Source organism: Siphateles boraxobius, unplaced genomic scaffold, assembly GCF_051911475.1.
Source record: "Siphateles boraxobius isolate OS27281-9 unplaced genomic scaffold, OSU_SipBor_1 5, whole genome shotgun sequence".
In the NCBI taxonomy this organism is placed as follows: domain Eukaryota; kingdom Metazoa; phylum Chordata; class Actinopteri; order Cypriniformes; family Leuciscidae; genus Siphateles; species Siphateles boraxobius.
Genome location: NW_027509141.1, coordinates 34,287,362 through 34,300,616, shown reverse-complemented (window position 1 = coordinate 34,300,616; position 13,255 = coordinate 34,287,362). Strand labels below are relative to the sequence as shown.

Sequence of the window (13,255 nt, the reverse complement as noted above, 5' to 3'; positions counted from 1 at the left end):
CTGTTTGTGCTATACATCACAGTTCAAATCATTTTCCAAAATCACTTTTTCACGATCACACGCACATCTTTCATCTGGCAGATGATAAAATGGGTGAAAAACAACTTTCATTGAACGGGTGAGACCAGAGCATGGAGACCAAGACGACAGCTGTCCCATGATGCTGCCAGTGTCCCGGCGCAGCCAGCGAGGGTCAGTCCGTAGGTGTGTGTGGTTGGCATGGCGGGTTTGAGTTCGGTACACTGCTCATTGGAGTATTAATCACACCGCTGCACCTGTCAGAGTGGCATGTGGAACTAACACGACGCACATTTCACTAAAACGACATCCAAAAAGCCAAGGGATACCGAGGGAGGCTTATCTATGTCTGTTTAACCCCACGGTGACCCTGCAAAACCTCACCGGGCAAAGGTTACCTGGCAAAAACGGCTTCACCTGCTAATAGGTGTTAAAATCCACTTTTACAACAGTGACAATAAATTGTAGCGGCAGCAACCAAAAAGATACCGAACGTGCCTCTGAACCTGATACGCCTAAGCATCGTAAATAGTGTTTTACTTGTAGCTACAAACGTTTTTGGACACCTGAGTCACCCTTAAAAATTTCTGAATGTCATTGCATTGAATATCAAGGATCATTTCTCTTCACTAACATTATTTTTCTCCGTAATGTCTTTAAATCAGCTGGTGTTTTGGTGATTTTTAGTGGATGTATGAAGTCAGTTCTCCTCAAGTTCACACAGATTCAGCATGAGTTCATCACATTAGCTATAAACTTAATCCACGAACCTCAAACAAACACACTCACACAATACTGACTGTCTTCATATTAAACACTACACCAGCTGTTTTAGCATTTCTGATCTTTTTATCTAATGCAATGACATTCAGACATTGAAGAGTGACTTTAGTGTTCAAACACTTTGTTGGGTCACTGTATTTAAAAAAAAACCTACACTCTAAAAAATGCTGTGTTGTTTAAACCCATGTTTGGGTCAAATATGAACAAACCCAACCGTTGGGTTAAAACAATTTTTTCTTAAACCAAAGGGTTGGTTTGTCATATTTGACCCAAACATGGGTTGAAACTACCCAGCATTTTTTTGAAAAAAAACTTCAATTACATTATATGAAATATATTTATTGTTTTAGCAGAGGCCAAATCTATTATAAGTCGTTCAGCATGTTGTGGTCTCTAAGTTATTGACATAGAAGATATGATTGGTGCATGTGTGTGTGTGTGTGTGTGTGTGTGTGTGTGTGTGTGTGTGTGTGTGTGTGTGTGTGTGTGTGTGTGTCTATACGCTCTCCATTCTCCATATTATGGGCATTTCCAGTTGCGTGGGACACACGGCATATGAATTGGTCTCAGTCGTTCCCTCCTTTAAATCCCTATCTTCTAGGATTTGCTGAAATTTATATTGGCTGCCTCTGCAAGATAAATGTAAATCGCATTCCCTTATATTTGCTATTTATCAGGATGCGGCAGCTCACTTTCGGCAGGGGAAAATATCTCTCACCCGCATACAAACAGCCTTGCATTTAAATAGCATTTTTATTGTCCGCCGTAGCCTTTCATCTGAACGGCGGGAAAAGCGTCTTCCTCTCCAGGGGATGGAGAGGGAGGGAAAAAGAGAGACCAATACAGAGTTGTCTTGAGAAGCCTTGAAGGAATCGGACGGGGAGGAAAAAGTGCAGTGAAATAAATAAATAAAGAGCAGAACTCTTTTTCTTTGAGATGAGAGAGTATGTCAGTATTGGACTCAACGGGTGAGGTGACTGCTGGGAAGCCAAAGATGGAGGTTAAAGAACACAGACAGGCGTGACCTGAACTCATGAGAATGACCACCTCTGTAAACACCTGACAGTTATATTCTTCTGAACTACAATCTTCAATTAGGCATCTACTCTTTTTTTGCATTTTATATATACTGTAGCAAATGTGAGTGGTTTTGTCTAAACCCACCGTCAGCGGCTCCCAGTTTATAAGATGCTCTGAGTGGTTTCTTTCTGGTCAAAACTCAAAGTCAAGTCTCCATGGCATTCAGGTGCCTCCTTCAATGTACATCTAATTTAAAAAAAATGTATCAACCACCAAGCAAAAATTGCAACTCTGACTGATTTGAGCATCTTTTATATTCAAAAGATTTTTTTTCAAAAAATCTCTTATGCCCACAAAATCTGCATTTATTTGATCAAAAATACAGTAAAAACAGTATCGATGTGAAACATTTTTACAATTTAAAAGAGCAGTTTTCTATGTGAATATATTTTAAAATGTAATGTATTCCTGTGATCAAAGCTTTATTTTCACATGATCCATCAGAAATCATTCTAATATGCTAATTTGCTGCTCAATAAACATTTCTGATTATTATCAATGATGAAAAATGTTGTGCTGCTTAATATTTTTGTGGAAACTGCGATATTTGCTTTCAGGATTCATTGACAGAATCAAGTTCAAAAGTTCAAAAGAAAAACATTTATTTGAAATATAAAGCTTTTGTTGCATTATAAATGTGTTTACGGTCACTTTAAATCAATTCAATGCATCCCTGGTGAATCAAAGTATTAATGTCTTTAAATAAATAAATAACCTGATCCCAAACTTTTGAATAGTAGCATATGTGCCAAAGTTTATTACCTAAAATGTAGGATCTGCAAAAATCAGTGCTAAGTTTGAGAAACAGAATAAGTGACCCTAATCTTAGAAAAGAACGCTAAAAGTTCCGTTTGGAGTTTTACTCAACTGTAGAACTTTTTTTAGCTTCCACAAATATCTTTCTAATGCACTGATGCTTTAAAGAACACAGAAACTATCAGACCAACCTGAAGAACCTTTGCAGTTTAATGAAACATTAACAACGTTTGTAATTACTAAAGGTTCAAGGGCCCTCAGACCAGTGTCCAAGAAAAGGTTTAGAAAATATATTAGCCATCAATCAGGTATGGTTTGACATTGGCAAAATCACTTTTAATTGTCATCAGGCAGGCTTAGACTACACTTAATGTCTTCTTCAGAGCCGCCCGAACCCGGCAATAAGCCTTACACCAAAACTACAGTTTTGTTTTTTTTTGCCTGTGGCGATGATTTTGGCTGTCTGATGTTCTTGGCAGCTGCCAAACAGGTCTTGTTATTTTTTTTTTTTTTTTTTTTTTTGAAAGCCTCTTATAGGTCTTTTCCATTACTGCCAAATATAAACAGTATCTGGCCTCTAATTAATAAGTATCAATTCCCCCTCTCGCAGCGAGCGCGTTGGGTGCGGATGAATGCCGCGCGCTCATCCGCTTTGATTCGTTCGTCGGGAGAGCGTGCCAGCTGACACGGTGCCCAGTCTGCGGCTTAATGCGCAAGTTTTTAATAATGTGTGGGACTACATGCGTCTCCGCGGCTCATTGATATTCACGACCCTAATGTCTTGTCAAAACTGCGAGGCGAGGGAGCCGGCAAGAGAAGCGAGCACTTTAAATTTCTGAGGTAGGTTTCTTTCCTTTTTAGTCAACGCCAGCACAGGGTTCTTAAACGTAATTCATCCCCTTTTTTCCAAGAAGGACTAATGGAAGAGGGAGAGGGTTGAAGCTTCTGCGCGCTTATCTCTGTCTGACAGTCGCGAGCAGCGGTTGGCGAGGGCTGGTGTTAGCGCGATGCTGTGCGGTGCGGTGCGGGCGAGCAGGCCCGGGGACAGGGATCAAAGAGAGGCTCGGGTGAGCGCAGTTTCTCTCTCTGATCCCTCCGGCGCCGAGACTCAACCCCTCTCGTGCGCTGCCGTACGCTGTCACTCACTCACTCACTCACTCACCCATCCGTCCGACCGTGAGCAGAACTTCATTCCACAGCACAAACACACTCCCACGGCTCTCATTTACGCGCGCGCGCACACACCTACCCCTAAACCTACCCATCACAGAAAACTTTCTGCATTTTAGATTTTCCAAAAAAAAAAAAAAACTCATTCTGTATGATTTATAAGTTGGTTTCCTCATGGGGACCAAAACAATTCCCACACAAGGACAAGGATTTTGGAGGATTTTGTCTCCAAGGGTACACACACACACACACACACACACACACACACACACACACACACACACACACACACACACACACACACACACACACACACACACACACACGGTTTCCATGTTTAATATGAACAAACATAGTAGGTAATGATTTTTATTCTCTCCCCCTACACTAATCCTATCCCTAAACCTAGCCATCACAGAAAACCTTTTGCATTTTTACATTTTCAAAACACTACATTTACTATGATTTATAAGCTGTTTTCCTTAAACATTTTTTTTTAAAAGTCCCCATTAGGACACAATTAACTGGTATTACTGGTGTTCCCCATAACATAGCAAATTCCAACACACACTGCCACAGATGAAACACACAAAAAGTATTATACTTTTATGTTATGATATGATATTAAAAATTCTCTCTGCAACAACCTTTTCAATCTTTCAACACCATGTACTACTGATAAAAACTGTTCTAAAAACTAGTAATCCCATGTTTTTGGACTAGTATTGCCATGGCATTTTTTATTGGATGTATACATGTACCTCTGTATATGAATATGGTTATTCTGTCATTCTGGGTCAAATTAAGTCAAATAAAGCTATTTAATTTTTAATTTTAATTTTGTAAGCATCCCTCTTACCCCCAATAAAATACATTTTGAAACGAAAAGGGAAATTTTCATAGGGAAATAATTACTTCCCAGCTGGGTCTGCAGATGCTGTTTTCCTCTCTCTCCCAGCAGGTGTCCCTGTCAGGCAGAGCACAGGAATCCACCTCATACACTCTGCCAAGGAACACATTTCCCAGGACCACTCTTAAAATCACATTTAGAGAGGCATAATAGCCAGCATGAACACCTGATATCACGTTCAGCGTGGTCTCTCTGGCGCTACTGTTCTCTTTTTAGACACAGGAAACTTCTGCCTTATTTTCTCTAGATAACATCAATTAGAGATTTTCTGCTTGGTTACGGGACATTGAGGCATATTAGCCATATCAGTACGGATATTTGGACGGTCATCGGGACAAAATATAAAATGTTTGTAAAATAAACACAGCTGAAGATTTTTTTTTGTGTCTATTGGAAACTTCTTCACCTACTTTTGCATGTTTTCTACCCAAAGGAAGCGGGAAAAAAATGTTTTCCCTGACATCTCCCCCAGAGCACATGTTCTTATCCATCGCCTGCTGTGCGACAAAATGAAATGGGGCGATATGGCTCACCTCAACCCAAAAGCAGACCGGTGGACCAGCCAACTAATGCCTAATAGACCCTGTCTGACACTGCATCACTCCCAGAGCCTAAACTTCTAATCAAGGACTACGACAACAACAACCGCTGGTGGATGGCTTTTCTACTGGCCTGTAATGGGAAAATGTGCACTGTCTGGATGGGTTACAACAAGACCTGTGCTGAGATCAGCAGGGGTCCATTACCGCCCGCCACTCGGCCACCACAACCCATTTACAGCCAATCGCCACACTTTGGTCAATCTGTACCAGCAACCAGTAGCCCATCAAAAGCAGACGTTAGGAGAAATAGGTCTTTGGTCTGAGCACATGCGCCTATCTCCACCACACAGGTGTTGTCTGAAAACTTCCAATATAAGGGAGTTATCTTTCATCTAAAAAATAAACACATTTTATTTTACAAATACGCTTTTTTGACATTGTCACAGGAGGCAAGGTGACATCTGATGTTTTGGAAAGAGAAAAGGTTACTGGCAGTAACAGATCCACTTTCTTTTTATTGAACAAACCAGCTTTATTTTACTAAACAACTACTGACATACAACCTCAAGTGCCTTAGTGCGTTAAAAACATGGTGGCAAGAGAATAAAAGACACCAATGTTCAATAAATAGTTAAATTAAATATTACTAATAATATTGAGAATAAACAATTCTTCCACCTATTAATTCAACTAACGGGATAATGAACTAATTATGAATGGAAAAAGTTTAATGAATACTGTAACCTGACCCTAACCTTCATTAATTCTCAGTTCTCAGTTTGAATAATATGTTATATAGGTATAATATAATATGTAGGTAACACTGTACTATAAGGTCCTATTAGAAATGCATTCACTGTACAAAGTTATTAGCTGACTTAACTTTAAAAAGTGAGGAAACCCATTGCCTTAAAATTATTAATTAAATAATCTTCATGTAATTGAAAAAATTAAGTTATGTGAACTTGACAATTCCACATAACTTATTTTTTTGCAATTACGCATGAAGTTTATTTACTTATTATACCTATATAGCATAATATTCGAACTATAAACTGAGAAGTAATGAAGGTTAGGGTCAGGTTTAGTGATTCCTGACCTCAGCAGATGCTCTTGCATCTTGTGAAACAGAGATGAGGATTTTCCATGTGAAAATGCAGACAGTTTGAATTGTGCCTGAACTCTGTCTCTCCTGTCAGAAACTGCATTTATCTCCTTACAATAAGAGCTTGATGACTCTCCCATATGGACTAGATATGCATTGAGAGAGAAAGAGGGGTCCAAGTTCAGAAAAATTAAGAAATTTAAAGTGAATAATTAAACTAAAAATAATTAAAAAGGTATTTGTTTTGATAAGTATAAGGACCATTGACGTACAAATAAGGGCATCCTTAAAAATATTATATTATACACAAATGTTTACAACTCATTGAACAGTGAACAACTCATTCTTAACAATTATATTAAAAACAACATGATTGCAGTTAATTAAATATATATATATATATATATATATATATATATATATATATATATATATATATATATATATATATATATCATATATTTATTATAAAATATTATTATTATATAAAATAATAGTTATTAAAAATAAGAAAGCTAATTGGCGGTGTTCCCTTTACTATCTAATGAAATTCATAATTATTTTTAAATAAAACAAAAATTAATATATAGGTCCAATTTATATGAATCTATAAAACTAGTAACACTTTGCAATAAGGTTTAATTGGTTAACCTTAATTAATCCATTAACTAATTAGCAATATTTTTACAGCATCTATTAATGTTAGGTTATAAAAGTGTTCTTGTTCTTGTTAGTTCACAGTGCATTAACTATTGGTAACAGATGACACTTTTGATCTTAAAAATGTATTATTAAAAGTTGAGATTAACATTAGCTAAAATTAGTAAATTCTGTAAAGTGTTGTTCATTGTTAGTTCATGTTAACTAACGTAGTTAACTAATGTAACAATTGGAAACGTATTGTAAAGCATTACCAAACTATATCAAGCGATCAAAACAAGCATTCAAACTTTTGAGTGTTAGTATACAGAAATATAGTGTTAAAAATTTCAAAACATGGCCATTGTAGAAATCTTAAGTCTATTATTTCCTCCATTTAAATCCTGCAGACCTGATCCACAGCATTAGGCAAGAAACATGTACTATTTAGTAAGAGAAAGTGTTTAAGAGCAGCTGAGAAAGAAGCGAGAGGCAAGCGTCTCCATCGCCTGTGTAAAATGCTCCCATTAATAGAAAAAAGACCTCCATGTCTGCTGGTATTTACGGAGGTTTGGAGCAAAGGCATTAGTGCTCAAAGCCCTTGTGCCACGATTAACAATCTCTCTCACTGTAAGACGCCCATGTTATCCTTCCAACGTTGTAGTTACGAGGGGAAAAGCTCTTTTTGTCACCAAATCCTTAATTCTTTCTTCTCTGGAAAAAAGAGGGTAATACAGAGAATGTTTCTCAATCTGCTTTGAGAGAGCAGCGAAGAGAAAAGGAAACCCCCAATAAAACATGTGTGAACGAAAGGGTAATTGTGGACAAATGCAGCATTGAAATTCATTTTCAACTCTTTACACACCATTTCAATCTTATTTTATGCTTGTTAGCCACATCTTGTTGGTGAGGGTCGGCAAGACTGCCCAGTATTGATGGATAATTGTGTATAATTCACTCCTTACATGCGATTTGCATCAACACACATTATTTTTTAATGCTGGGGTATTTAAGACAGGACCATTTCTAAGGAAAGTCAGCCTAAATACTCATTAATGGGGACCAAAGAGGATAAGTGCAGAAACAGAACCACAGCAACAACAATCCAGACATGACACAACAAGAGATCCGCAAAACAAAGCATTGCTCTCATGTACAAAAACACATATTCTCCAATGCTTTAGAGGAATAATAACTGAGTGTGACATTAATGAATAAAGCAACATAGATTTCACCTAAACAATGTCTTTAGATTTAAATGTTTAAACAGTTGATTTTCTCTTAAAGTCAACATGGACATGACCATATTTACTTTCTTTTTGTCACATAAGCCGCACAGGGATAAATGTTGTCCTATAGCGAAATTGGTATAGAGAGCCTAAGTCCATCCCCTTCCGGTGGACCATGGGACCTTATTTCGGAAAAATATTGTATGGTATTCAATGGCGAGAGACAACAATCCAAACAAATATTTGGATCCCGTTTGAATTGTGCCCTGAATTACACATATGATGTTTGTCAATTTAAAAGATACATTTTTAAGTCAAGAAAGTGGCAGTTTGATGAAAACTGTTGAGGTATAAGACTGTGAAAATACGCAATCACAAAGACTACAAACCCGAAAGGCGCGCATGTGACGTCATACCTTTTCTCTCAATGAATGAAGCTAACTTTACTGAAGCTAACGTCTGCCATTTTTCCTACAGTCTAACATTATAATCGTAATGTTACACCGTCATGCCTGTGTGTTTTGTACCAGACTGCACACACACACACGAGCTTGGTGACGTACATAGTGCGAGACGAGAGATGTAGTTCATTGAGCGATTTTCACATAAAACTAAATGTTACGCTTCTGTTTTATGACAAACTGAGACTTTCTTGACTTTCATAATTATCTTTTAAATTGGCAAACATTATATGTGTAATTCAGGGCACAGTTCAGACGGAATAAAAACATAAGTTGTCTCTCGCCATTGACTACCATACATATTTTTTCCGAAATAAGGTCCCATGAGCCGGAAGCGGAGAGGAGGGATTTAGGCTCTCTATTTAGACATTGTTTTAGCACACTTGATGATTCCCATCAAGTCCCATCTTCCTGTACTTCACATAACGAAAGTAAAATGAAAGCAATTTCATGCTGACTTTGAAGACTCTGCCCTGATGTAAAAAAAAATGGCAAAGATTTGGGAATGATTAAAATAAAGTTTATGCATGACGCAGGTGCTCTCTATTTTAAAAGCTGACTTTAACCTTAAGTTTAAGTGCCTGAAAAAGAAACTAAGCAAACTTCACAGGTTTTGTGCTTTCGTTTCTCCATATCAGAACAAAATGATCTGTTTCCACACAAGAAGCTGATGCTAGCTTAATTCTACAGCGTTCTTGATCTCTGAAGCATGCTGGCGTTCATTCATCGTTCTCACACTGGAAAGAGGCCTCTGCACTAACCTGTGGCGAGAGGCCGTTGCTCACGGGATTCATGTGGTTGCTTGAAGCTGACGGGCTCATGAACGTGTCTGAATAGCTGGAGAAGGAGTGTCGATTGGAGGAAAGCCCGTAGGCAGAGCTGGTGTCCGCCGAAAGCCCACCCTGATGCATGGAGGACGGAGGCAGAGGTTGTGGCCGGTGTAAAGTACTGCTGCCATCTGACACACAAACACACACACCATGAGACAGGAACAGCTATTTGGGCTGCACTATACTTACTGTGTACCTATAAGAAAGTACAGGGTAACATAAGGTAACTACATGGGTTAAGGTTAGGTTTAGGGGTAGGTTCAGAGTTATTACCTAGTTATTACCCAGTTATTGTCATTACTGTAGTAAGTACATAGCATGCACATGCGACTGTAAAATTAACTGCTACCGCTATTTGTGTTATCATCTAACATTAAGTACCAAAATGGTAGTAGAATATTTTTAGACCTCTACGGTAAAACCATATTAATTGTACTGCAATTAATATTGTAAACATTTAGTACAATATGAAACCATTGTAACAAAATTTGTGTTAGCACATTGTATTTGCAGGGTTATACACTACAGTTTTTTTAGGATTTTGAAAGAAGTCTCTTGTACTTCAAAATGTTATATTGTGAAATATTGTATTATATTATATTATATTTTATTATATCATATCAATATGTAACTTATTCCTGTGATCAAAGCTGAATTTTCAGCGTCTTTTGTAACAATTTCTTTGCTGTCACTTTTGATCAATTTAATGCATGCTTGCAAAAAATAGCCTATAAATAAAGCTCTTACTGTCCACAAACTTTTAAACGGTAGTGTGTATCTACAGGGGGTTATGGATTACGGTGCATTACCTTGCGAGAGAGTGGCGCCTGGATACGTTGACTCTGGAAGCTGATAGGTGGATAAGGTTGGCATGCCGGTAGGCGGAAACCCTCCGGGCAACAAATGGTTAAATGCTGCCAGCTGATTTGCTCCTGCTTGTTTGCGCCACCTTGCTCTTCGGTTGCTAAACCAGACCTAATGAAAGAAGATGGAGGTACAATTTAGAAAAATAAACAAGACAGACAGACAGTTGTGCAAAGATGAATACTAATTGTTTTAAACAAGATTCCATCCACATAACCTGTAGTCTTCCAGACAGGTTCATGTGCATGTGTGTGGCAGAGAGCGCGTCCTCATGGGAAACCGTCTCTTAGCTCATAGCGAGGTCCCTGTTGTTCTAGTTAAGTGGCTAAAGCTGTGATCTGTATAAACAGGCCGCTTTGAGCTCGAGAGGTCGTAAACAGGTCAGAGGTAGCCCACACATCTCCACAGACATCTCGAGTATGTTTATCTACCTGTCGGACACTTTAAAGACTTTTCCTGCAGCAGTGTTGTCTGAAACACACATGGACTAGTACACGCACATCTTTCACATTTCACATTCATTATCAAGCTACTAGTGTGGATGAACTGTTTCACTTTACTAAATTAATGCAGACGAAGTAAATGAACAATGATGTGTTTGAGCTTCCCTAAAAAGGACTCTATGAACAAAACTACAAGTTTGAGACTTTTTCTCATTGAGTGTCATGAATCTGAATGCAAAGTTGACACATCAGTGTGTTTTGGTAAGACTGTAGAAATGTTCTCCCTATGATGCCGTCAAATTGACATCCCAATGGTTTCCATGAGATTTGCCAAAAATCATCACTTTTTGCTGTGTAAAATTGAATATTCTATATACTAGTAAATATCTAATAACTATATTATCATCCAGCTCTTTATGGATATTCATGCATCTCTTACTTGAACTATATTATCGTCCAGCTTTGCTAAATGTGACTATAAATTAGATTTTATAAACATTAACATAAGGATTTTCTGCAAAGCTTTGAAACAATGTGTAATGTGAAAAGTGATATATTAATACATTTTACTTAATTGATGTGACTGCTTTGTAGTTTATAAAATATGAAATCTATATTTTATAATTTGCAGTCAATTTGAACCCAAACGGAGGATCTATTTTAGTAACCAGAGGCACTCGAAAGGACCAAAAAAAGAAGATTTTATAAAAAAAAAATGGTGCTTGCCCATGCATTGCTAGGGTGTTATTTGGCAATCCAAGTTGATTCAACAGATCCAAACAAATGTATATAAAGCTCCGGAGAGTCACAGTGTTTACATTATTCAGGAAGTAAGTCTTCAAATGGTTTACTTAGTTGTGCACATTAAAGAAATTATTTTAACATTGAAAACATTACACACTTTAAGTCAGACCAAACTAACCTTCCATTTAAACCAGACTGACTTCAGACAGTTGTCTTGAAACGAGGACAATTTGCACATTTTAAACAGCTTCTCCTCCATCAAAACATGAATATAATTAACGTCTCTGAAAGCAGCCCGCTCTATTTCACAGGGACAAGACCGCGGCCCTGCGTATGTGAAAGGTTGGAGGACATTGATCTATGCCATGCACTGGCAATTCATCCGCGTTTAATACACTGTCAGGGCAGTTCATCTACCGTTGTGTTTAAAACGGGCCGGTCCATTGTGCGTCCAGATGAAAGGTGGGGACAAAGGCCTCTCAATACACCCGGCTGAAAAGTGTCCACAAAGAGTGGGCGTCCCTTTTTAAACGTGGCTTTAAGAGCTCCACTTTCATGGTACACACACAAGGACACACTCTATTCTGATGCAACGACACCGTAGACACACTCTACAAAACACACTGGCCCTTTCTTACAAAGCGTTGCTTACATTGTCCATGTGCAAAACTGTCAGGCCACTAACAGCTAGCATCTCATTCAGATGACTTCAATGGCTCGCCAACGTTTGATGCCACTAAAGATGACTATTACCCATCTGTCATGCGTCGGATTCGAATCTTTCTTTTTTACGTGAAACCCCCACCCGACCCTCATCCTCTTTTAGGAGGGTTTAGGAGGAGACGCTTCACCCCTTCTGTCTGCCTTGAGCCTAAACCTGGTGTTCCAGACAGATAAAAGATGGTCTCGCGTCCTGAAGAAACTCGGGAGATGCATGTGCTGAGATTCGAACGGATCTCCTAGTGGGAATCAGAGGAACGGTTTACAAGAATGGAAGAACGCTGTGGCCTTCCCCCACAAGTGCAAAAGTGTCCCGTTCTTCTGTGCCTCCTGACCCATGACCTCTGAACCCCACGCTCCAACCCTTCATCCTTTGATGGCCTTTTCCTTCTTTCTTCTGCCGCAAAGTGCAGACACTCTCTTCTGTGACATCAGCGAGGAACATTTAATCGTTCATAGCATTGTTTTTGTTTTTTCATGCACTGGTCCATTTTGAGATTTTGGGCTATTTAGCTTCCTTAAAGTCCCCCTGTAGTCAATAATTGTGTACCCCTTAAAACTCATCTTTGATCACCAAATTTAATATTTTTTCTTGAAAAAAAAAATCTTCATGCCTTAAAATAGCTTGAATGTAGCTCTACACCCTTGCCTCATTTAGTATGCGGTTCTATGAATATGCAAATGAGCCCCGCCTCCACTCACTCACAGCAGTTCAGAGATCCACTTGTTGACAATCACACGTTGACCTGATTGGTTACAAGGTAGTTGTTGCCAGAAACGATTTCGAACCGTGTTTTTTGAGACTGTCTTTGGTTCATTGCAGTTTTAAGGTGAAAATAGTCAGCAATGGTGTTGACTTATGAATTTGCACATGGTTTGTCTTTTTTTTTTGTAGACACAAACAAAATTAAAAGCTTGATTTTCACAACAGGGGGACTTTAACATGTTCTCTTTTTGACTA

At 38.4% G+C, this 13,255-nt stretch overlaps 1 protein-coding gene across 3 annotated transcripts in view; it reads right to left on the bottom strand.

Moving 5' to 3' along the window:
* The window catches only part of pax7a (paired box 7a), a 67,622-nt gene that overhangs the window by 22,027 nt on the left and 32,340 nt on the right, over positions 1-13,255 (bottom strand). For all 3 annotated transcript variants that reach the window (XM_077204132.1, XM_077204133.1, XM_077204131.1), the window contains 2 exons: positions 10,333-10,498; positions 9,455-9,651 (listed from right to left, as the gene is read on the bottom strand). In XM_077204132.1, the coding sequence (XP_077060247.1) occupies positions 9,455-9,651; positions 10,333-10,498 (363 nt within the window). The remainder of the gene's footprint in view (positions 1-9,454; positions 9,652-10,332; positions 10,499-13,255) is intronic.